The sequence below is a fragment of the Bubalus kerabau genome, chromosome 5 (assembly GCF_029407905.1).
Source record: "Bubalus kerabau isolate K-KA32 ecotype Philippines breed swamp buffalo chromosome 5, PCC_UOA_SB_1v2, whole genome shotgun sequence".
In the NCBI taxonomy this organism is placed as follows: domain Eukaryota; kingdom Metazoa; phylum Chordata; class Mammalia; order Artiodactyla; family Bovidae; genus Bubalus; species Bubalus kerabau.
The window spans coordinates 3,692,869-3,716,356 of record NC_073628.1 but is presented as its reverse complement, the minus strand read 5'-3'; the positions used below and the strand labels follow the sequence as shown (position 1 = coordinate 3,716,356).

Genomic DNA, 23,488 nt, shown 5'->3' with positions numbered 1-23,488 from the left:
ATCCACCTGGTCAATCCCTGGTCCAGGAAGATTCCACTTGCCTGGGAGCAAATAAGCCCATGAGCTGCACAGGCCACACCTGCTGAAGCCCACACATCGCAGAGCCTGGGCTCCTCAGCGAGAGAAGCCCGAGCACCACAGCTAGAGAGCAGCCCGTGCTCACCGCAGCTAGAGAAGAGCCCACACAGCAACGAAGACTCAGCACAGCCCCCAAATCCATAAAAGTTAAATTTTTGTTTTGTGAAATATCTTGTAAGGAAGATGAAAAGATAAGCTACCCAGCAGGTCGTTGTTGGTTATCCATTGTGAATATAGCAGGGTGTACGTGAGATTCCCAAAGCCCCTAACCATCCCTTCCCCCTCAGCAACCATAGTCTATGCGCCTCTTTCTGTTTCCATGGCTCTACATGTTGTGTGCCAGCCTGGATGGGAGGACGGTCTGGGGGAGAATGGATCCATGTATGGCTGAGTCTCTTCGCTGTCCGCCTAAAACGACCACAACATTGTTGATCCGCTATGTGTACACGTTTAGTGGCTCAGTCATGTCCGACTGTTTGCGACTCTATGGACTGTCGCCTGGACTGCAACACGTGGAGGCTCTGCAGGGGAGACAGGCAGAAAACAGAGGAGGAAGGAAAATGTGTAGTGAGTCAAGGAATGCCGCGTGCAAGGGAAGGGGAGCGCTGCGGCAGGGGTGCGGCAGGGGGAGCGTGCTTAAACCCGGCAGGGGTGCGGCAGGGGGAGCGTGCTTAAACCAGACTTGGACCGCCTCCTACCCCAGCCTCCTCCCCTAGCTCCAACGCGTCTCCCTTACGATCAGACCGCCGGGGGCCTCGGACCTTGCTCTTCTTTCAGCTCTCCCTCCGCTGGTGACCGCATCCTGTAGGTGGGGAAACAGAGCCAATCTGATGGATAGAGACAAGTGAGAAGCTTTATTCTAAGACTGGCTCACATGACAGTCATGGCGGCCAGGAAATCCACCGTCTGCCATCCGCAAGCTGGGAACCAGAATGGCTGGTGGGTAATTCAGTCTAAAGGCCTGATAATGGGGGTGGGGGGCCGCGGGGCAATGGTGCTCCAGTGGAGACGGAATCCTCCTTTCCTCTGCCTTTCATCCTACTGGGATGACGCCCACCTGAACTGGGGAGGGTCACTCGCTTTTCTTAGACAATTCAAATGCTAATCTCTTCTAGAAGCACCCTCACAGGAACACCCAGAAATAATATTTTACCAGATCCCTGGGCAGCCCTTAGCCTAGTCAGGTTAACACATATGATTAACCATCACAAGCAACATCTATTTGCAGGATACTTCAAATTCACGGGCTTCCCTGGTGACTCAGACAGTAAAGAATCTGCCTGCAGTGGAGGAGGCCTGGGTTTGATCCCTGGGTCAGGAAGATCCCCCGGAGAGGGAATGGCAACCCACTCCAGTATGCTTGCCTGAAGAATTCCATGAACAGAGGAGACTGGTGCGCTACAGTCCATGGGATTGCAAAGAGTCAGACAGGACTGAGTGACTTTCACTCTCCCAAATTCACATCTCCTGCCCAGATTTCTGTCCCAAACCCTGGCCCCGTGCATCCCATTGTCCGTGAACATGTCTAACAGGTTCTCCTGGGCTCGGGTAGTCGTCGGGCAGCCACAGTGAGCAGCAACTGGAAGTGGGATCTTGGTTCCCTGGGAATCAAACGCAGACCACGGCAGTGAGAGCGCCAGACCCTAATGTTAGACCACCAGGAGCTAGCGGCCAGCAGCAGGGCCCTGGTGCCTGCCTGCTCAAAGAAAGCACTCAGCAAAGAGATGAAAGCAGTGAGCAGGGAAACTGTTCATTATGGGAGAAGATCCATGTAGAGAAACACGAGCAGACTGAGAGGCAGATGCACACTTTGGGGTGGTTTAAATTCTTAACTGAAGAACTGACTGCTTTTGATCCAGCCAGTCCATCCTGAAGGCAATCAGCCCTGGATATTCATTGGAAGGGCTGTCGCTGAAGCTGAAGCTCCAATACTTTGGCCACCTGATGCGAAGAGCCAACTCATTGGAAAAGACCCTGATGCTGGGAAAGACTGAAGGCAGAAGGAGAAGGGGACGACAGAGGATGAGATGGCTGGATGGCATCACTGACTCAATGGACATGAGTTTGAATAAGCTCCGGGAGTTGGTGATGGACAGGGAGGCCTGGCTGCTGTAGTCCATGGGGTTCCAAAGAGTCGGACACAGCTGAGCGACTGAAAAACAACAAATCACTTACATGGGGGAAGTTCTTCTGGGCTCCTCTGGCCGATCATCTTGCTTGTCTGGCCCTGAGTCCTACCTTGTCTGATGCAGGGTCCTCCCCTGTGTGCATGCCCATCTTTTAGCCAAGGTGGATTCCAGCGCAAGAGTCTCTGGGGATTTGATAGAACATATTATGGCCTAGCATCCCCTCCCTTGAGGACCCTTTCTGTGCGTGTATAGTCTGGAGGGTCTCCTTGACCCCAAGAATGAGAAGTATGTGGTCTCTTCATCTCTTCCCTACGCAGGGCTCAGCCCCTTGCTGTTCCTGCCATTCCCATCATCTTAAAGTGTCCACAGGAGACAAAGCCCGGCTGCTCATCCTGTTCCTGTTATTACGTCTGTTTTTCAAATGTAAACAGGAGGCTAGAGGTAAATGTCTAAACTGGGACCCGTCTATCTCCTGCCTCAAACCCACCCACATCTTCCCCAGGTGAGCTAATAGACATTCCACCCTTCAGACCTGACGAGCATCCTCAATGCTCCTCGTTTACATGCACCCCAGATCAAAAGAAAGACGCTGACCTCTCATCCCCTCCACTGCACCTGGTCCAAGAACCTTCACCTCTCATCTGGATTATTGAGGTGTCCCTTGGATTCTACCTAGTGATTCTATAGAAATGTAGCTCAGAGCTCACAGTAGCATTATTCACAACGACAAAAAAGGCAGAAAAAAACTGAAAGGTGCACCCACTGATGAGGGAACAGACACAGGTGACCCACCCGCAGGACAGGATGCTGCCGACCAACAAAAAATGACTTTCCAACAAATGACGCTGAGGCTTCCCTGATGGCTCGCTGGTAAAGAATCTGCCTGCAATGCAGGAGACTCAGAGTCAGTCCCTGGGTCCGGAAGATCCCCTGGAGAAGGAAATGGCAACCCACTCCAGTATTCATGCCTGGAGAATCCCATGGACAGAGGAGCCTGGAGGGCTACAGTCCACAGGGTCACAAAAGAGTCAGACACGACTTAGTGACTAAACAGCAAGAACAAGAAAACCAGTTGTTTTGCTGAAAGTTTTGTTTTAGGTTCAAAAGATTGATTAACAAAAGAAACCACTCGTTACGCACAAGTAAACAATTTCAATTTTTATATAGAGTTTTGGCTTAATCTCAATATATGGTCATTAAAAGAAAAGAAATAGAAACAATAGAGAGAGGAAACACATACATCACCAAATTGGGCCAACAACCTACATCCAGACTTGAACAGTGCTGGGAAGTCCCTCATTAAAAGCAATTTGGAGTCCCAACTGGGAAAAGGTCCTGGGCAGTGTCTATCCCATGGATGAGACTTCAAATTCCAGTGAGGGGGGCTCCCGCTTATAATCCCACTCAGTAAACGGATGTCGTCATCAGTGTGCTGCAAAAATGCACCTCTGGTTTTACTTAAACTTTTTTAGAATATGGTTTGTTTCACCTTGTGAGTCATAGGATTTCATTAGACCCTGGGGGGTTGGCCAAACCCTCAGGGGCTCAAGAGATTCCAGGACCCACTCCCTTTCTTACCTAAGGGCCACCTGATTTGCTGTGCTTGCGTGCAGGCACAGAATCTGGGCAGTATCCGGGCAGGTCAGGAGCAGTTCAGAGGCCTGGTCTCCTACTTCCGAAGCCTGAACAAGACTTTAATTTCCCTAATACCAGTGGTTAAGAATCCGCTGCCAATGCGGGGGACTTGGGTTCAATCACCGATTTGGGAAGATCCCATGAGCCGCAGGGCAACTAAGCCCATGTGCTTCAACTACTGAAGCCCATGTGCCTAATTTTTGTGTTAGCCACTCTGTCGTGTCCAACTCTTTGCGACCCCATGGACTATAGCCTACCAGGCTCCTCTCTATGGAATTCTCCAAGCAAGAATACTGGAGTGGGTTGCAATTCCCTTCTCCAGGGGATCTTTCCGACCCAGGGATCGAACCCTGGTCTCCAGCTTTGCATGTGAATTCCTTACCATGAGCCTAAAGCCTGCAACAAAGAGTAGCTCCCACTCGCAGCAACTAGAGAAAGCTCGTGCATGGCAGTGAAGACACAGCACAGCCAGAAATAAGTAAATAAAGTAAAAAGAGGGCTTCCTGGGTGGCACTTGAAGGGTAAAGAACCCACCTGCTGATGCAGGAGACGCAAGAAACGTAGGTCTTTATTCCTGGAGAGGGAAGATCCCCTCAGGGAGGAAAGGGCACCCCACTCCAGTATCCTTGCCTGGAAATTTTCATGGGCAGAGGAGCCTGGGGGGCTACAGTCCATGAGGCCTCAAAGAGTCGGACACAAGCGAGCGCGCGCACGATATAAAAAGGAACGAAGCACCGCCACAGGCGACAACGCGCACGGACCGTGAAGACGTCACGCTCAGTTACAGAAACCAGGCACAAAAGGCCCCGCAGAGTGCGCTTCCGCCGACATGAAACGTCCGTAATAGTCAAATCCAGACAGACGTCAACTAGCAGTTGCCAGAAGCTGGAGAAAGAGTGGGGGAGGTGGGAAGGAAGTGACTGCTGACAAGTACCTGGTTTCTACAAAGGTGATGAAAATATTCTAAATTTAGCTAATGGTAGGGGCTGCACAACATTATAAATATGCTGAAAACCACTGAATTGTACACGTTTTAAAATACTGATGCATCTATTTGTCTGAGTCAGGTCTAAGTTGCAGGAAGAGGGATCTTTGCTGCGTCATGTGGGATGTTTCCTGCCGGACTGCAAGCTCTCTAGTGGCAGCATGAAGGCTTAGTCACCTCCCTACATGTGGGATCTTAATTCTCCAACCAGGATTCCAACCAGCGTTCCCTGCGTTACAAGGCAGGCTCTTAACCACTGCACCACAAGCGAAGTCGCTGAATTATACACTTTAAAAGGGTGAGTTGCAGGGAATATGAATTATATCTCAATTTTCTTCCAAGATAACTCAGATGGCTTCAGGCTTCCACTCACCCTCTGCAGGGGCTTAGGGAAGGTAAAGCTAGGTTCTGACCTGGCTCCTCCTAATTCGCCCCCTCCCCTCACCAACCACCCCCTGCCTTCCCAGGTCTGCCCCAGCACCCTGCGCCCTCCTCGGTGCTTCTGCTCTTGTCGTGGGCCCGCCCTTACGGCCCCCACACCTCTCTACCTGTCCCCTCAAGCCTGCACATTGGGGCCTGCTCCAAAACCGCCTTCTCAACATGTAGAGACCCCCCACCTCCACACTCTCCATCCCATGCCCTTGGCCCCTGGCTCGCACTGACTTCTGGCTTAACTGCACTTTCTTACCTACTCCAGTATTCTTGCCTGGAAAATCCCATGGATGGAGAAGCCTGGTAGGCTACAGTCCATGGGGTCGCAAAGAGTGGGACAGGACTGAGCAACTTCACTTTCACTTTCTTATCTGCATGACGTAACCCTGTGCACCGCGCTGCAAGCTCCGGGCGGTGGGGCCTTCCGCACTGTGTTCCTGCATTTGTCTCCAGGACCTACTCCGTGGTACACAGTAGGCCTCAAGAAACGCTAGTGAGCCTTCTACGCAATAACGACGATAACTTTAGAAATCAAGTTTTTATTAAATTTTAAAAACTAAATAAAGCTCTTAATAGTCTTTCCTGCACACAGATCTGCAGGGGGCACTGAAGGACATTTGTTGCTTAGTCGCTAAGTCCTGTCTGACTCTTTTGCGACCCCATGGACCGTGACGCCCCCAGGCTCCTCTGTCCACGGGATTTCCCAGGCAAGAACACTGGAGTGGGGTGCCATGTCCTTCTCCAGGGGATCTTCCCGACCCAGGGATCGAACCCGCCTCTCCAACATTGGGGCCGATTCTTTACCACTGAGCCACTAGGGAAGCCCAAACGACATGCATTTTCACGAATGTTAATAAATAAATTCACTTGTTATTAAGAGCACCCGCAGCGCAACGTTCCAAAGGAAACGGACGCCGAGTGCGCTCTGGGTTTAGGGGCTAGGACCCCTAAAGCTGCCGGTGCTCACAGGGAGAACGTAGTCAGTGCGCAAGGACAGAGGTCTTCCGGGTCCCCGGTCAGGGGCGGCGCCTGGCGTCAGCCAGGAGCCTCCCGGGCGGAAATGGCTACGGTTGGGCTTGCAGCGCATGCGCGAGTCCCGGGCGTTACCGCGAGAGGGACCGGCGCGGCGGGATATTTCGGGCGACTGGCTGTCGGGTAGCAAAACGGCATTCGCCGCCACTAGGCCGAGCCGCGAAGCGTGCGTGAGGAGGCGCGTCCCGGCCCCCAGGGAGTCCCGCCGCCATGGACCCGTTCCTGGTGCTGCTGCACTCGGTGTCGGCCGGGCTCTCGAGCAGCGACCTGACCCAGCTCAAGTTCCTGTGCCAGAACCGCGTTAGCAAGAGGAAGCTGGAGCTCGCGCAGAGCGGCCTGGGCCTCTTCACCGTCCTGCTCGAGCAGAACGAGCTGAACGCCAAGCACACCGCGCTGCTGCGCGAGCTGCTCTGCTCCCTGCGGCGCGAGGACCTCCTGCTTCTCCTGGACGACTTCGAACGGGGCGCGGCGGGCGGGGCGGCGCCGGAGGACCGAGGTGGGGGCGAGGGCCGGGGGCCGGGGGCCGGGGTGCGGGCGCGAGGCGTGGGAGCCGGGCCGCGCCGGAGGAGTGGCGTGGGGGCGAAGGACGGGGAGCGGCGCCGGAGGGGCGAGGGGTGCCTGGGGCCCCTGTGGGGGTTGGCGGGGTCAGCTGTCGATCTTCCAGGCGCCCAGCCTTTTCCGGGTTCGGTTTCCGTGGGTTTTCCCTAAACAGCCCCGGGAGACGGGAACGTGCCCGCTTTGCGGACAGGAGAACCAAAGCTTAGAGAAGTTAACTTAGTCTAAGTTGCGGAGCGTGGACAACCACCGCCCCCCGCCCCATCCAGCCATCCAGCCTCAGTGCTTTCTCCTCCACCCCTCTCCCTCCGGGAAAAGCAGAAGTTATTGGACAGAAGAAGACGTTGCTGACCTCCCGGGCGGGACAGGGGTGAAGACTCCAGAAGAGCCTCGGCGGGAAGGACGGGTTGATAAGGCGCTGCTTTTGTATAAGGGTTAAGAGCGGACTCCGGCTGGCTCTGCCGCTCTGGCTGGCTGTGAGCTCAGGAAGTGACTTGCACTTACCTTCCCTGGGCCTCCATTTCCTGCTTTCTGCCAGTGGTCAGTAACACAGGTGCCCACCTCACGGGGCTGGAGGAGTTGGTACACAGGCTGACAGCGTAACAGGGGTTTGTGGCTGGAGATGAAGCTTTGCTTCCAAGAAGCATTTTGTCCTTACTCTCTACCCGCCTTCTGTTGTCTAGTCTGATCTCAGGAGTGACTTCTCAGCAGATGAGGACGTAGTAGCCAGAGACTGAAGACTGGGGTCAGTCAGGGCATCTTCCAGAGTAGCAAGTGGGCTGTTTAGGGCTGCCATAGAAATGACTGTGTCTCAGTGGCTTAAAGCAACAGAATCTGATGCTCTTAACGTTTCTTGGGCCAGTAGTCAGATCCAGGTGTCAGTAGGTTATGCTTGCTCTGAGAGCTCTAGGAGAGGGTCCTTCCTCCCTCTTCTGGTTGCTGGGGACTCCAGGCATTCCTTGGTTTGTGGCCACACCCCTCCAGTCTCTGCCTCAGTGACACATGGTCTTGTTGGTGGATTTAGGGCCCACTTGAATAATCTTAAGATGATACCCTCATCTCGAGATCCTCAGCTTACTCTCACATCTGCAAAGACCCTTTTCCAAGAAAGTTGCCATTCACAGTTCCAGAGATTTGACATGCGTGTACCTTTCAGGGCCCCCAATTCAGCCCCGTTGCAGGGTGGGATAGAGGCGCAACTCTACTCAGGCCTGATTGGCATCTCTATTATAAGACTCCCCAACCAGTAAGTCTTCAGAGCAGGCCGCGCCTCGTGGGTAGTGTTTCAGGGTATGGCTGGCTGGGTCAGCATGGAGCTTTCCCTGGCCCTTCTGCTGCAGGGTGGTGTCCGCCTCTGCGGAAGGGCCTTTCAGGTCCCTAGCACTTGGGTCAGCACCAGGAGGCCCATCAGCCAGTGTGCGGTTACCAGTTTTCTAAACACCTCCCCAGACCATGGGTTACCACTCTGCCCCCCTTTTCACCCACCAGACCTGCGGGCAGCAATGGAGATCATCTCTGATAACGTGGGGAAGGACTGGAGGAGGCTGGCTCGTCACCTCGGAGTATCTGACGTCAAGATCGAAGCCATCGAGGAGAAGTACCCCCGGAACCTGGCGGAGCAGGTGAGGGAGCTGCTGCGGGTCTGGAAGAACAGCACTAGGGAGAACGCAGCTGTGTCCTGCCTGGTGGGCGCGCTCCGGGGCTGCCAGCTGAATGTGGTGGCGGACCTCATCGAGGAGGACCAGCGGGCCCGGGCCCTCCAGAGTGGGAGCGCCGACCCTGGGTCCTTCGCAGCCTGGGACTCGGGCTCCGCTGCCCCGAGAGCCTCCTGACGACCCAGCGGCTCTTCTGCGGGGACTGAGGGCGGCTGCACGGTCCTGACCACGTCCCGTCCATGCCAGCCCTGTGAAGACTCAGGGAGGTGGCTGTGGGCCCGCGCTCCTCTGTGCCAGCCGGCCGTGTGTGCCATCGTCCCCATTAAACGAGCTCCTCCAGGAGGGCGTGTGGTGCTGTGCCCGGTACAAAGGAGGGGTCTGTGAAACCCAGTGCTCCCGGACACGAGAGGACCCGCAGTGTTGCGAAGCTGGAGGTCTTTGTGCTGGGGGCGCTGGGCTCCAGAGCCCATGTTTGGAACCCCTGCCCCCGCGCTTGCCAAAGGCTTGGAGGCTGGCGGTGCAGACCGTCTCCAGGGCAGGTGGCAGGGTGAGGCACGCTCTCACGGGGCTGGGAGGCGGCCCAGGCTCTCAGCACTCAGGGAGCGAGCCCCCTGCCATGGGGCCAGGCAGCGGGCGCTCGGCACGTGCTGGTTCTCAGGCGAATCGTGACTCCAGTTCCACGATGGATTGCAAACAGTCACTTTTTCTGGTAACAGAAGTGGCAAGGGAGCTGAGTCCTCTGATTCTAAGGAGCACCTTTCTTCCTGCTCTTAAGGCGGTCCTGTTGAAGCAGGCGCCTTTGCAGGAGGCCTCCACGGGAGTTTCCTCTTCCCACGGATGATGATCTCATTTTACGGGTTCTCAGAAGTCCCGCTGTAGCCAATTTCAGTGTCCCTTGACGGTTCTCACAGGCCCAACCTGTAGGAGAGTGCCTGTGTTTCCCACCAGCTCCAGGGACCACTGCCAAGGCGGGTGTTAACCGCGGTGAGCCGTGATCTGCCACGGGGCAGCTCTCACCTGCTGTGGGCCCTGCCTCCCTGCAGGAGGCATCAGAGAGCCCCGCCTCATACCCTCTAGCTGTGACCTTGGGAAAGCTCCTGACGTCATGCCGTGCCACCTTGACCTTGGGTTGCCAAGACCCTAGCAGCACTCACCACCCGGCTGTGGGCCCAGCCTTCGGCAGATACTGACCACACCGGTCACTGCTGGGAGCTGAGCTGAGGCAGCAGACAAGACAGACGTGGCCCTTCTCGGTTGGCTCCGAAAGCCTGGCTGGGAGCACGGGCGTTAACCACGCATCACGAGTTTGGGAGCTGAGCCCATTCAGCCCCAGAGCCATGTGGCCCTGCCCAGGGTGATGTGCTGAAGAGGCTTTGGGTCAGGGCGAGTAACATCATCACCATCAGTAAAGGCGGGGCTTGGCCAGTGGGTTGCCTTGGGAAATGGGTGTTGTGGGAAATGTGCCCACGTGTCTTGACCAGAGGCAGACTACGAGATGGTGCCCATCCCTCTTGGTTTATGGCAGACGCTACTACCAATGAGTAAGGATACTGAGCATCCCGAGACCTGGCCTGCATCCTTGCGTGGTCCTCACACTGGGGAGGGACATCCCTCCGTCACTCCAGGTGTTCTCATGGACCTTTGAACAACAAGTGCTTACAGCACTCAGAGCTTTCCTTCACTTGGGCCCGGTGCTGCCGCTGCTCCCTCCCGTGCTGCGTCCTCACGGGTGAAGCGCTGTCCCCCAGACACCGACATCTGGGGCTGCCCGCCTGCCCTGCATGGGGAGGCAGCTGGAACAGCCTCAGCAGACCTGTCATGTGACCTAATCACAGCTCAGGTCTGAGGTCGGAGCAGAGAAGCGCCTCCTCCAGGCACCGCTGTCGGCCTCCCCGGGGCCTGGAGGTGGCCTGCCCTGGCGCCTGTGGGCCACTGGGGCAAAGCCACAGAGCCTGGTGGCTGGCAGACCTGCACAGGACGCTGCCCCAGAAGGTGGGGCTCCAGACCGGGTGGAAGCATCCACGTGTTCCACTGTCAGCAGTCAGGGGGCTTCCACCGCAGCTGCCCTCCAGGCGCTGAGGTGAGACTGCGCAGGCTGGCGGCACTAACGGACAGTGCACGTGGACACAGGAAGCAGCAGGGCGTGTATGGGCCCCGGGGGTGGAAGGTACACAGCGTCAGAGGGCAGCTCCGGACAGTGCGGGCCCCGGGGGTGGAAGGTACACAGCGTCAGAGGGCAGCTCTGGACGGTGCGGTCTTTGTGTGTGCTGTCCGTGTCCCCGCTTCTGTGGTGTGGCTCTCAGGTGTCCACCAGATATGGCCCTGGGTGTCACAGGGACTGTGGTGGGGCAGCCGGGGCTCTTCCCCTTGTGGCTCCACCACTCTCGGAAGAGGCCATTGGGTAAACCCGAAGTGCTTGTCCATGTCTGCACTGCTATTCTTAACTTGAAGACAAGCTGATGTCACCCAGCGTGCAGAGGGCTGTCAGACGCTGTTCTGCTCTGCACGGTCTCAGACACTGAAGCTTGCTGTGCATAGAGGGCTCTTAGTTCCCCAGCCAGGGATCGAACCCGTGTCCCCTGCAGTGCAAGCGCGGTCCTAGCCACTGGACCGCCAGGGGAGTCCTGTCCCGGGTCTCCTCACTCCTACTCCTGATCAGCGCTGGGACCTGGGGGCCAGTCAGCGACACCCCGCCCGACGGAGCTACTGTGGTTTCAGCAGGGATTTCTGGCAGCTTTATGAAAAATAAGTGTTCTGTCGTGTGAAATTTTTCCGATAAGTGCACACAAGGCGTACGGCTGACTTGAAACGAAAGGGGCACGTTTTGCGCTCAGTCCTTTTCCCCTGAGGAGGGAAAGAAGGGTCCGAGTGTGTGCTCTGCCGGAGATTTACTGGCAGCGAAGGGCTGTTGAACAGCGTCTGCTGAGATGAAGGATCACCCCACCACCCGGCCCTGCCCTCCTCACCACGCCGCCCCAGCCCTGCTTCTGGGCGCACACAGCTGTTGGTGACCACCCAGGGTCCTCACGCCCTCCAGACTCTTCCCTTGGGGGTAGGGGGTTGACAGTCCCTCATCCATCTTACTCTTCCCCACTGGCTCCCACCTGCTCCCCTTCCTCCTTGGCAGCCCCACAGCCACCCAGAAACCACACTGCGGAGCGGAGGCTCCCTGGCCCCTCCCCATCCCTTTCTCAAGGTCCCGGGCTGACCCGGCCACGCAAGGGGGCGGGTCACAGGTTCCTGGGATTAGGACATGGGCACCACGGGGCCAGCCTGCCCACCACAGACCTCAGACTTGGCAACCCACCTCAGAGGCGTGTGCCCATTTCTGCACCTGGCACCACAGTTCAGTGGGCCACCCTGGGGCCCCATCCAGGCCCTTTCCCTGGGACGCACGCTCCCGTGTAACAGCAGCAGCTCCCTGCACATGACCTCCAGAGCACTTCCCGCCTCCCCCAGCGCAGCCTCCCCCCTCTTAGGACAGCCCCGGCCCAGCCCTCCTGCAGACCCTGCTATGTTCTGAGAAACCACAGGCTCTCCACACGTTTCTCAGTTGTGTGTCTTTATTTCCATGATAACTCTTGAGTCATCTTGCTGGCTGCTTCCTAACTACACGGTCTCTGTGTGCATTGCATTTTGGAACCAAGGCAGGCAAGCCTGACGCAGGGTAGCACACACTTAACGCGAAAGTGACCAGTCACCCTCCATCTGCTGAAAGGCAAACCTCTTTTACGAGCAGAACTTGTGATTGAAAACCGTTTGCATCACAGAAGCCCTCAGCTCCCTAAGTCAGTGACAGTTAGGACCGTGGCAAGAGTCCCACGTGGGTGCCAACCACTTTCGTTGTCACGGGGGAAGAGAGGCCAGCTCAATGTATTCACGGGGTGCCCATCAGGTGGAGGCCATCATGGAAGAGCGTGGGCCACTTTGTCACCTGGGCGGAGCCAAGCTGCCCGTCCCACACCTGCCTGGTGACAGTCTAGATGCAGGCAACAATTCTGTTTCAGCACACGTGCTCCATGGGACAGAAGTTCTGTTTGGGGACATTACAGAGTTCTCAAGACAGATGGGGTGATGTTGACACTGAGTGAAAAGGGTGAATTTTCTGTTGTGTATTATTGTGCTACAGTTTTAAAAATCCTACTTCACATTAATCATTTAGTTACATTATTAATCTAAATTGTTTCTCTCTAATTTGAATTTTGTAGGTCTTTTATAAGTTATGAGAGCTAGAAGCATAAGTTTGTATCTGGCAAAGCAACATTATTATAAATAGAAACATGCCCATCTCTGGGAGTCTGGGTCCCCATTACGCCTTCCAGAAGGGTTTCCAGCTGGAGAAACCACTCTGCAGGGCTCCCAGGTCCTGGGTCCTCATCCCAGCTTTGTGAGGAACAGAAGGGGCACCCAGCCCCGGGCACCTTGTTCCCTAAGCGCCCACCCCGGTCCCCAGGGGCCTGAGACCCGGCTCCAACACCCAGTGTGATGTGGCCTCGCCCAACCCCACGGACCCGCGGTGGATCGCTGCTGCTGCCGCGTTGTCCTTCCCACCAGACACGCTTCCTCTTCTCTGCGGTCTCCAGAGCTGCCGAGGCTCACTGCTCACTGAGCAGGTGAGTCAGTCAGCTGCGATGATAAAAGGCCAGGCCCAGTGCAGCGGGCCTCTCCGCCCATCGGGCCCTGCAGTGGTGGAGACCCAGCAGGTACCCTTCGCACCGCCTAGTCCCAACAAAGTCCAGTCAGGGAGGCCCCCCACCCCCTGAGTTGCCTCCGGCCTCCCCAAGGGTCCCCTCCCCAGGCAGGGTTGATGGCACATGCAGAAGAGCACATGCATCTTGGGTCTGAGTGCTCCGAGATGTGTGGTCTGCTCACACACCCAAGCCTTCACTCAGTAGGTTCTCAGCAAAGGGCTGACAGCTCAGATGGGGTGGGGGGTGGTGCCCACTACCTCCCTTCTAGCTGGCAACTCCCCCAGTGGAGCCCCAGCTCCCTGTCTCCCTGACAGCATCCCCCCTGCCCCCTCACCCAGCCAGTTGCTGCAGGGTCCAAGGAGACAAGTGGTGATAAGTGGCTGGAAGTTACTGGCATGTGGTGAAGGTCACAGTGTCATTATTGTAAGTAATTATTCCCAAGTGACTGTGTTTCAGATGACTTGCCTTTATACCAATTTGTCTCGATATAGAACTCAGATCACACAGTCATTCCCCAAGGTTCTTGGAGGCATCAGGTGATGCCTGGGGAACCGGCCGCAATGCCTCTCACCGAGAGACAGGTGACCCAGCCCCAGCCCCCGAGTCCTCTTGCAAGAAAGCGGAGTCCTCTGTCCTCTGGTCACACTGATGTCATCTGCAGTCCAGACCATAAGCCAGAGAACTGTGGGAATACAGGTGAACGAAGTAGGAGGACAATGTGGGCTTCCCGAGTGACGCAGTGGCAAAGAACCCGCCTGCCAGGGCAGGGCACACGAGACTTGGGTCAGAGGATCCCCTGAAGAAGGAAACAGCAGTCGACTCCAGTATCCTTGCCAGAAAAAATTCCTTTGGCAGAGGAGCGTGGTGGGCTACAGCCCCACGGGGTTGCAAAGAGTCGGACACAATGGAGCAAGAGAGATGGACAAGACTGGAGACTGACTCCTCTTCCTCACACAATGGGGGGCCTCGTAGAGGCCAAGGATAACAGAATTAATAAGAGCGATATGAAAGGGATAAAGAGCAGTGCCACTGAGAGGCATAGCGTCCCCCGGAGCCAACGGCCCAGCTTAGCACCCAGCTGCTACTGAGCGGCTCCATGGTGCTGAGAAGAGCTCACCTACAAGATGGGTTTCTATACGTCCTGCCTCAAAGGAATTGGGTGCTGGGTGCTGGGGGGGGGGGGGGGGGGGCGGTTCTGCCAGCAGCTCAGAGAGCTCAGGGCAGGTGCAAGGACACCTGCGCAGCCTCCTGGCCACGCTGGCGTTTGCGTAGCAGACAGCAGAGCCAGGAGCGAGCAGCACCCCTGAGTGTCCGAATCAGCTTGTTCCACCCGAGCTCCATCACACGTGCCAGCCCCTCTTTATATAATTCTTGAAGACACTGGATTTTCTGATGCCCTGAAAAGCGTCCTAGTGATCAAATAGGAATTTAGAGCATAAACATGGTGCGTCAAATCAGTGAGGGAAAAAAATCCAATCACTGGGGTTAGGACAGCTGGGAAAAATTGTTGCATCCTTACCTTTCTCCTTCTACCAAGGTAAATCCCAGGTGCAGACAAAATTTGGATTTTTTTTTTTTTTAATGATGAAGAACCCTAGGAGAATTTATCTTCTTGAAGAACGAGAGGGCTGTAAAATAAAAGACTGATCAATTGATTGATTCGACAGCTTAGAAAATGAAAAATGTCAACTTGTCAAAAAATATCATAAGACACTTTTGGGCTTCCCTGGTGGTCTAGTGGTTAAGAAACTGCCTGCCAATGCAGGGGACGCAGGTTCGATCCCTGGTCCGGGAAGATCCCACACGACACAGGACAACCAAGCTCCCGCGCTGCAACTACTGAGCCCACCCTCCCTAGAGCCCAGGCCGTAGGGGGAAGTCACTGCAGCAAGAAGCCTGAGCCCTGCAGCTGGGGAGAGCCTGAGCACAGCAGCAGAGATCCAGGGCAGCCCATACACACACACACACATATATATGTTCTTTAGTTGCTAAGTTGCATCCAGCTCTTCTGCAACCCCATGGACTGCAGCCCGCCAGGCTCCTCTGTCCATGGGATTTTCCAGACAAGAATACTAGAGTGGGTTGCCATTTCCTCCTCCAAGGGATCTTCCTGACCCAGAGTTTGAACCCAAGCCTCCTGCATAGCAGGCAGATTCTTTTACCACGGGGCCACCAGAGAAGCCCAATATAATATATATTATAAACAAGTTTAAAGACACGGCCACTTGTCTTTAAAGGAAATAAAGCTTTAAAAGCTAAAGGAAGTGAAGTGTAGGGTGAAGAGCCTCCCCAGCGTCATTCACTCAGTCACTTGTCAGCAAGTGTTTGGTGAGCACTCAGTGCGTGTGGTATAGACGTTACTAGGATGGGAGCCGCTTCTGTTCCAGCAGGAGAGACACAGTGCCCACACCCCTCCCAAGAGGGTGACACTGAGCTGCTTCCGATACCTGCTGGGTCCCCGAAGCTGAGCTCTGAGTCCTTTTGACTCTGAGCATCCAAAGTCTGGACCCACGCAGGGGACAAGGCCTCTCAGAGGAAGGGGTTACGCCTTTGCCTGCAGGCACTTGCTTCTTACTGGTATTGAACTCTCAACCCTGAATTTCCTGTGAGTAAATTTGGGGGTACTCTGCCTTCCCCTGGGGCTTCCAGAGGACAAGGTCATTGAGAAGTTAGTGCTGATTTATTATTACCCTGGCATAGCGACTGCCTTAGGCCCTTGGGGAGGAAAGAGAGGACTGGGATGAATAAAACATGGTGCTGATGTTCAGACAGAGAAACAGTTACACGTGGAGAAACTGAAGTCCTGAGGGTCAAAGTGATCTGCCAAGTCACAAGGCAGAGATAGGACGAGAACCCAAGCCTCCTGATTCCAAGGCCCCTGCAATATCCAGGACATCCAACTGTGTTTCAGACAAGGGGCCTTTTGAGCTGGGTTTCATAGGATTAATAGGAGTTTGCTAGAGGGTACATGGTTTAGGCACAGGACAGCGAGTGCAAAGTCCAGGAGGCAAGAAATTGGAGGGCTTGTTCAGGAGGCAGCATGTAGGTGAGTGGGGCTGGTTCCAGGCAGGATCAGAAAAGTTACAAGGGAAAAAAATGTATTGGCAGGAATTGTCCCTCAGGAGGAAGGTGGCCCTGTTAAGGCTATATGGCAGCTTTGCCTGTTGTTTTTGTCTCACAGAACCTTGAACTGTATCAAGAGAGGTGGTTTTCCCCCAAGCGGAGGAGCTTGGTGATCAGCACGAGGTCTCAAAGCAGGAGGGGCAGAAGCGAGGTCTCCCGTCACTCTGCCAGACCAATCAAGTCAGCCCGGCCCGCAGAACTTTCTAGTCCCCACACAGTCCTGGGAAAAGTGGCCCAGCTTGGGGTGGGACGCAAAGCCAGGGGCTCCCGAGGAAGGCTGTGCTGTCTTCACCGCAGGGCGGGAGTGACCCCAAAAGCTAAAATAAGGCTTGTGTGCTCCAAAAATACTCTGCTCAAAACACTGCAGGGCTGGAAATAGGCCCGTCCCTGGCTTCCTGCCCGGGGGCCGGGGCAGAGCAGGGAGCCACACTTCTGTTGCCGCCCATTTTTATTTGGGGCCATCAAGCCCTTGCCACCTGGAGCTGCCTCTGTCCACAGAACGCTTGCTGGGGCGAGTCCGGGCACAGACGCAGGAGCCCTTCCTGTGCCAGGCCCTGCTCCTAGCATCAGGGCGCAGCAGGGGGCCCGGGGGTGGGGGGCAGATCAGGGCGAGCTCCTGGGACTGTGGAGACGCGGGCAGCCGATGTGGACAAGGTCACAAGTCCCGCCGCATCGGTGTACCAGGACGTCACTTACTCAGGACCGCCCTGGGCTTAGCCTAGCGGACCCCAGCAGCCTCTGACCTACCGGCCTCTGACCTGGTCCCCTTTAACTTCATCACCTCCGCTCCAAGCCACCTTTTTTTTCTTAAGCCCTGTCGCAAGCCCCCAACCTCAGCTCCTCCTTCCAAAGCGAACAGGCAGGCCGGCAGGAACCTGCAGCCCTTCCTGGGTAGGCTTACCCGGTGTGGGGCGGGGGGGGGCCCTTCTCAGCAGGCACGTAGCCACCGTCCCCTACTTTACCCCTCACTCCGGCATCCGCCGCCCCCCAGCCTGGCTCAGACCCTCTCAGCCTCTCTTCTGGGACACACTTCCTCCCCAACTCCACCCCCCACCCTGCCGGGGTCTCCCCTCCTGCAGGCCCCTCTCTACATGCCCCTGGGCCTGAGACCCAGCCTGATCCTGAGCTTACACACCCACTCTGGGTTTCTGTCTTTACAGCAGGTTTCCCAAGCGGCAGTGACTCCAGGGCCAGCTTGGCAGTTGGGGGGCGGGGGCGCTGCACTGGGCCTCTCTGGTTGCGGCGAGCGGTGGCTGCTCTTGCTGCAGAGCGTGGGCTCAGCAGTTGGGGTGCACAGGTTAGTTGTCTGGTGGCGTGTGGGATCTTCCCACACCAGGGATCACCCTCACCCCCTGCGTTGGCAGGTGGATTCTCAATCGCAACCACCGGGGGAGTCCCCAGCCCGGCAAGTTTTGTCTTTGCTCTGTACCTCCTGTTCTTTTATTTTCTTATCTTGTCCTCCAAAGTGACTCTCTCCTCACTGAATTTTAAATGAAAAGGAACATAATTTCTCCATCACAAGAGGAAAGCAGCCCATGGCAGACATGGTGGGGGTCCTCAGTATCTGTTCATACCTTCTCACTTTACACCGCAGCCCTAACTTTTCACTGCACAGATCCAGACTATATTTCCCAATCTGACCTGTAGCAAGGTATGGCCATTCAGCCGAAGTTCTACAGATGGCCAGAAGTGGTGGTTGGAACTTCTTAGAAGTACTTTTTTTTTATAGCGGAATGTGCACTTCAGCATCCCCTTCTTCCTTCCTTCTAGCTGGGATGCAGACATGATAGATGGAGCATGGGCAGCTATATTGGACCGTGAGGGAATACGGCAGCAAGATAGAAAAAAGGCTGGGTTCCTGATGGTCATGGAACTTCCCTACCAGCCTTGGAAAGGTCACCTCAGGACTGTATCTGTATGAGAGAAATGCACGGAAACCTCTGTGACTTGGGGATTTCAGACGTTGCCATAAACCTAATACCAGCTGAAACACATTACTTGGAGGAAGCAGAAGCTGACTATAACAGTGAGCGCAGTGGAAAATAATATTCTAAAACTGTTGATAGATTCAGCCACCCTTCAAGTCTATGAACCCAGGAGCTGCTCTTGTTTTAAAAAAAGAATAAAAAAAAGGAATTAGTCATCATGACTTGAAACTGAATCTCAGCTGGTTCACGACTGCTGGTTAACTGGAAGGGGGACACCTTTGTCACCTTGTGACTTAGGCAGTTCAGCACCAGGTCCTTCCCTCACTGCTGCCTGAACTCATCCCACTGGACACCACCTGGGGGCCGGCAGCGCAGCGTGAGGGAATGAAGCCTGTTGGCACCTCTGCTGCCAGCCTAAACCAGCCTTCCGTTCCCTCCCCTGGGGCTCCCGGGCTCCGCCATAACCAGCAGCCACAGACGATGTTTATCACCCTCTGGAATTCCATTTCCTGCTGCCTTGCTCAACACCCAGCCACCACCCAGATATCACCCGGGATCAGCCTTCAGTAGACGTTTCTCAAGCGCCCACTGTTTGTGGCTCCAAGCACAGGCTCCAGATCCAGACAGCCAGGCCTTGTCCCTGCTGGCTGGGTGACCTGAGCATGTTACACAGCTCCTCCCCGCCTCAGTCCTGCTCATCTGTAAGATGGGCATAAAAAGTTAGACCGATCAGTGCATGTCACGTGTTTGGAACGGAGCCAGCACTCACCCACCCCCTTGGACACAGTAACTGCTGTTGTTACCCGTCAAGCAAGGGGGCTGCAGCAATGAGCAGCCAGGCAAGGATTCCACCCTCCTGGGCAGGCAGGGTCCCCTTCTCGCGGCCCCGTAGACACAGCATGAGCCCTGCTGGCAGCACGACTTGCCCTCTGTGTTGAGTGTGTCCCCCCGTGACGGGGGCTGGATGGCGGTGGACCAATAGGGGCCTGCCTTCCTCACTGGACTAGGGGTGTGTGGCGGCAGGAACTTCAACTCACGTTCGACTCTGAGCGCCTAGCTGAGCAGGAGCCTGCACACAGTAGGTGCTCTGGGAAGCAGTATCAACAAAGGAACGAGCGTGCAAGACACCAGAAGGGTGACGACAGGGGGACTGAGGGCAAGGCGCCCCTCCCAGCCCAGGTCTCTGCCCCCAGCCCAGCACTATTCCTTCTGTACCTGCACCAAAGGCTTTGAGTGGCTTTTTCAAAATTTTATTTATTTACGCATATTTTTGACAGAGCTGGGTCTTCATTGCTGCACACAGGATTTCTCTCGTTTGGTGAACAGGGGCTGCTCTCTAGTTGCGGGTCATGAGCTTCTCACTGCGGTGGCTTCTCCGGTTGCAGAGCACAGGTTCCAGGTGCTCAGGCTTCAGTGGTTGTGGCTCCCGGCCTTAGTTGCTCTGTGGCATGTGAAACCCTCCAAGACCAGGCATCGTAACTGCGTCCCCTGTGTTGGCAGGCGGATTCTTAACCACTGGACCACCAGGAATGTCCCCTAAGTGGCTTTCTTCCTGGCCCAGATAGTCTCAGTGACATGCATTTGTGCATACATTCAGGTGGAGAAAATGTTAGCTGTGTAGACCCTGGCCTGGGAAGTCATCAAACTGGGTTTGAATCCAGACTCTGCTGTTGGGTTGCTGTGCGGCCCCGGGGCGAGTTGACCCCAGCTCTCTGAGCCTCATCTTTCTCACTAAGAAACTGGCTGTCGACGCTGTGATTTATTCCTATATAACAGACGGCCACAACACATAGGGGCTTAAAACACCAACTGTGTCCTGTCTCCTGGGGCGCCTGTGGGCCGGGGACCCAGCAGGGCTCACGGCCGGTTCTGGATCCAGGCCTCCAGGTTGGGCCTCCTCCCAATACAGTGGCCCGAGGGCAGCCGAGTCACCTACCGGCTGCTCTGAGTGGCTCAGGGATCCCGGCCAGCGTGAATCTGCAGCCCACTCAGGCTCAAAAGGGGAAGAATTAGACCCCACTCCTTGGTGGGGCAGTGGGAAGGTTCTAGAAGATCATGTGGAATTGGAGATGGTGTCATAGCCATCTTTTGGAAAATACAGTCACCCCAGATGCTAAGACTTACGCCAGCCTCAGAGGGGCAGAGGAGGGTTTCTAGAAACAGAGTCGATGCTCCATGAGCAATCTCTGCAGTGACTACAGCCGTGATCGACTGGCTTCCAAGCTCTAACCGCTCCTCCCCTCCCCTTCCTTGTTCAGCTTGCACCCTGTTCATAATTCACAGGAGTCAACTCCCAGGAGACAGCTGGGAAAAGTAAGGACCTGTCGGTTCACTTGGAGTGGCCATCTGCCAGACACAGGGCACATGGCCCAGGCCGGATGAGCCTCAGCAGCACCACCTGGGAGCTGAGCACTTGCAAGGGCGTTGCCCATCATGCCACATGAGCGCGTAGTGGCCACACATGCCCAGCCAGAGGGCTCCGCCTCCATCATCAGTCAGTGTGAGGCAGCGCCCCCACAGACGAGCCCCTTCCAGATCCTGAGGGCCTTGTGGCTTGGTTTCCTCCCCCTCCAGCACAGCAGCGCTGAGTTAAGAATTTCTACTCCTGGGGAACTGTGCACAGTTGGGCCCAGAGTGTGTACTTATTGGTCAGCCTTTCTATCATCCCTCTCGCCAGCTCTCTTTGTTACCAGACTCCAGTTTAGCTGCTCATCACTCAAGAATCCAATACTGAGAGGTAAGTGCTGGGAAGAAGGACAGACAGCTTTATTGAGGAAGCCATGAGTCCTGGGGGAGAAGGCGGACTCATGACCCAAAGAACCAGCTCCTCCCTCCCCAGATTTTGCTTAGAGATTTCATGGGGAAAAGAAGGAGAGGCTACATGCTGGGGAGGAGGTAGTGCGGCATGCGAGACCAGCTTGTGGACATTCTTCTGACTGGTTGATAGTGAGGTAATTGTGAGTCAGCATCATCAACCCTCTGGTTCCAGCCGGTTTGGGGTCTCTGTGCTCGGGGCAGCACACATTTAGTTTCTCCCACCTGGTGTGGGTTCCACTGAGCAAAGTAGCTCGATGGCCATGGCTCAGAATATTACCTACAGCCCTGGAGGAGGAACTAAAGGTCCTTGACTTTGTACAATGGCTAAGTTATCACTATTTTGCCTTGTTTGACTATTTTCCTTTGTTTCTGAATTTTCTCATTTCTCTGATTAAGTTAAATTTATTCTTTGGAACTCAGGGAAGGCCTTGGCAGCTAAAACTTTTCAACCAACAAAAGGCAATCAGACCATGATCTTTCATGGTCTGATTGGACCATGAAAGTAGACCCTAGCCTGGGGTCCCTTCTGTGATCCTCCCCTCTACTGTGTTCCAAGTAAATTTACATCCACCTACGACCCTCAAAGGGAACCTTGTTTGGAAGTGGGGTCTTTGCAGATGTGATCAGATCGAGATGAGGTCATGTTGAACTTCCCAGGTGGTCTAGTGATTCAGAATCCTCCTGCCAATGCAGGGGAATAACAGGTTCGACCTGTGGTCCAGGAAGACCCCACATGCCGTGGGGCGGCTAAGCTCGTGTGCCAGAGCTACCAAAGCCTGAGCATCTAGAGCCCGTGCTCTGCAATGAGAGAAGCCACCGCAATAAGAAGCCCATGGACCGCAACCGAGAGTAGCCCCTGCTCACCACAACTAGAAAAACCTGCACAGCAACGAAGACCCGGTGAAAGATGAGGTCGTATTGCAGTTAGGCGACTGGTGTCCCTCTAAGAAGAGGAAACCTGGACAGAGGGACACACAAGGCGAATGCTGAGAGAGGACAGAGGCAGAGGTTGGAGGTTCGCAGCTACAAGACTGGAAAGATTAGGGATTTTCTGCAACCGCCAGAAGCTAGAGAGGGGCTTGGGGCAGACTCTTTCCCCAGAGACTCCAGAAGAAAGCAGCCCTGCCGACAGCAGACTGTGTGAGAATATGTTTCTGTTGCTTTAAACCGCTCAGTTGTGGGGGCCATTTGTTATAACAGCTGCAGGTCACACGCGCTCATCACACACTGCACTCCCAGCTACGCCCGCCCTAATGCCCTTCTTGCTCTTCCCACACTCACCCTGGTTCAGGTGGCCTATTCAGCTCCTCTCTCTGACTTATCAACTGTGGCAGAAAAAAAGAAAGATTTCTTTTTAAAGACTTCCCTGGTGGTCTTGTGGTTGAGAATCCACCTTCCAGTGCAGGGATGCAGGTTCGATCCCCAGTGAGAAGCACCCCACATGCCATGGGGCTACGGAGTCCACAGGTCACAGCAAAAGATCCCACAGGCTGCAGCGAAGATCTCTCAAGCCACAGCTAAGACCCAACGTGGTCAAACAATAAGTTAAATAATTTTTTTTAAGTATGTGTAACTATTCACAATACCCAGGACAGGGAAGCAACCCAAGTGTCCGTGGACAGATGGATAAAGAAAATATGGTACATACACACAATGGAATACTACTCAGTCATAAAAAAGAATGAAATAATACCATTTGCCGCAACATGGATGGACCTACAGATTATTGTGCTAGATATCTAGAGATGATCATGCTACAGTGAAGTAAGACAGAGAAAGACAAATACACCACACGTGGAATGTAAAATATGACCCAAGTGAACTTATCTACAAAACAGCCTCACAGACGCAGAGAGCAGACTTGTGGTTGCTGAGGGGGAGGAGGGTGGAGGAGGGCTGGAGTGGGAGTCTGGGGTTAGCAGAGGTCTTGCTAAGGTCTTACTGCGAAGCACAGGGCACTGGAAACTGTATCCTATGATAAACCATAGTGGGAAAGAATATGAAAAGTATATATATATAATTGAATCTCTTTGCTATACAGCAGAAATTAACCCGGTGTTGTAGGCCAACTACACCTCAATAAGATGAATTTCAAAAAATTAATTTACAATATTAAAAGTGTAATTTAAAATTTTGTTAATATTATACCAAGTATTAATATTTCCAAGTATGACTGCTCCGCCCACCTTCTCATCTACTCAGGTCACAACTGCATTTGCTAAACGTCATGTCAGGGAATGAGAATCAGGGAAAGGACTCTGCTTGAGTGGATGGTGCAGGGAGCTGTGGGGAAGACCCCCGAGCCCCCCAACCCCTCTGCGTGTGTCTTGCTGTCTCCCTCCCCGGCCCCACCCCCCACCAGCCACGCGGGCATGGGGGCCTTGATTCCCCCGGACACCGTCTATAGTCCTGTCAGCCAGAAAGGCAA

At 54.9% G+C, this 23,488-nt stretch overlaps 1 protein-coding gene and 1 long non-coding RNA gene across 2 annotated transcripts; one reads left to right on the top strand and one right to left on the bottom strand.

Annotated features, from left to right (window-relative positions):
• Window positions 1-282: 282 nt before the first annotated feature.
• Window positions 283-5,623, bottom strand: LOC129653560 (uncharacterized). The gene is made up of 4 exons (XR_008715161.1): window positions 5,516-5,623; window positions 2,254-2,389; window positions 815-880; window positions 283-599 (listed from the first exon to the last, which is right to left on the bottom strand). It is a non-coding gene; the product is annotated as an uncharacterized LOC129653560 (long non-coding RNA).
• Window positions 5,624-6,346: 723 nt separating this feature from the next.
• Window positions 6,347-8,843, top strand: FADD (Fas associated via death domain). The gene is made up of 2 exons (XM_055580574.1): window positions 6,347-6,787; window positions 8,335-8,843. The coding sequence occupies exons 1-2, from the start codon at window positions 6,502-6,504 to the stop codon at window positions 8,676-8,678; spliced, it is 630 nt and encodes a 209-aa protein (XP_055436549.1). The 5' UTR covers window positions 6,347-6,501; the 3' UTR covers window positions 8,679-8,843.
• The last annotated feature ends 14,645 nt before the right edge of the window (window positions 8,844-23,488 follow it).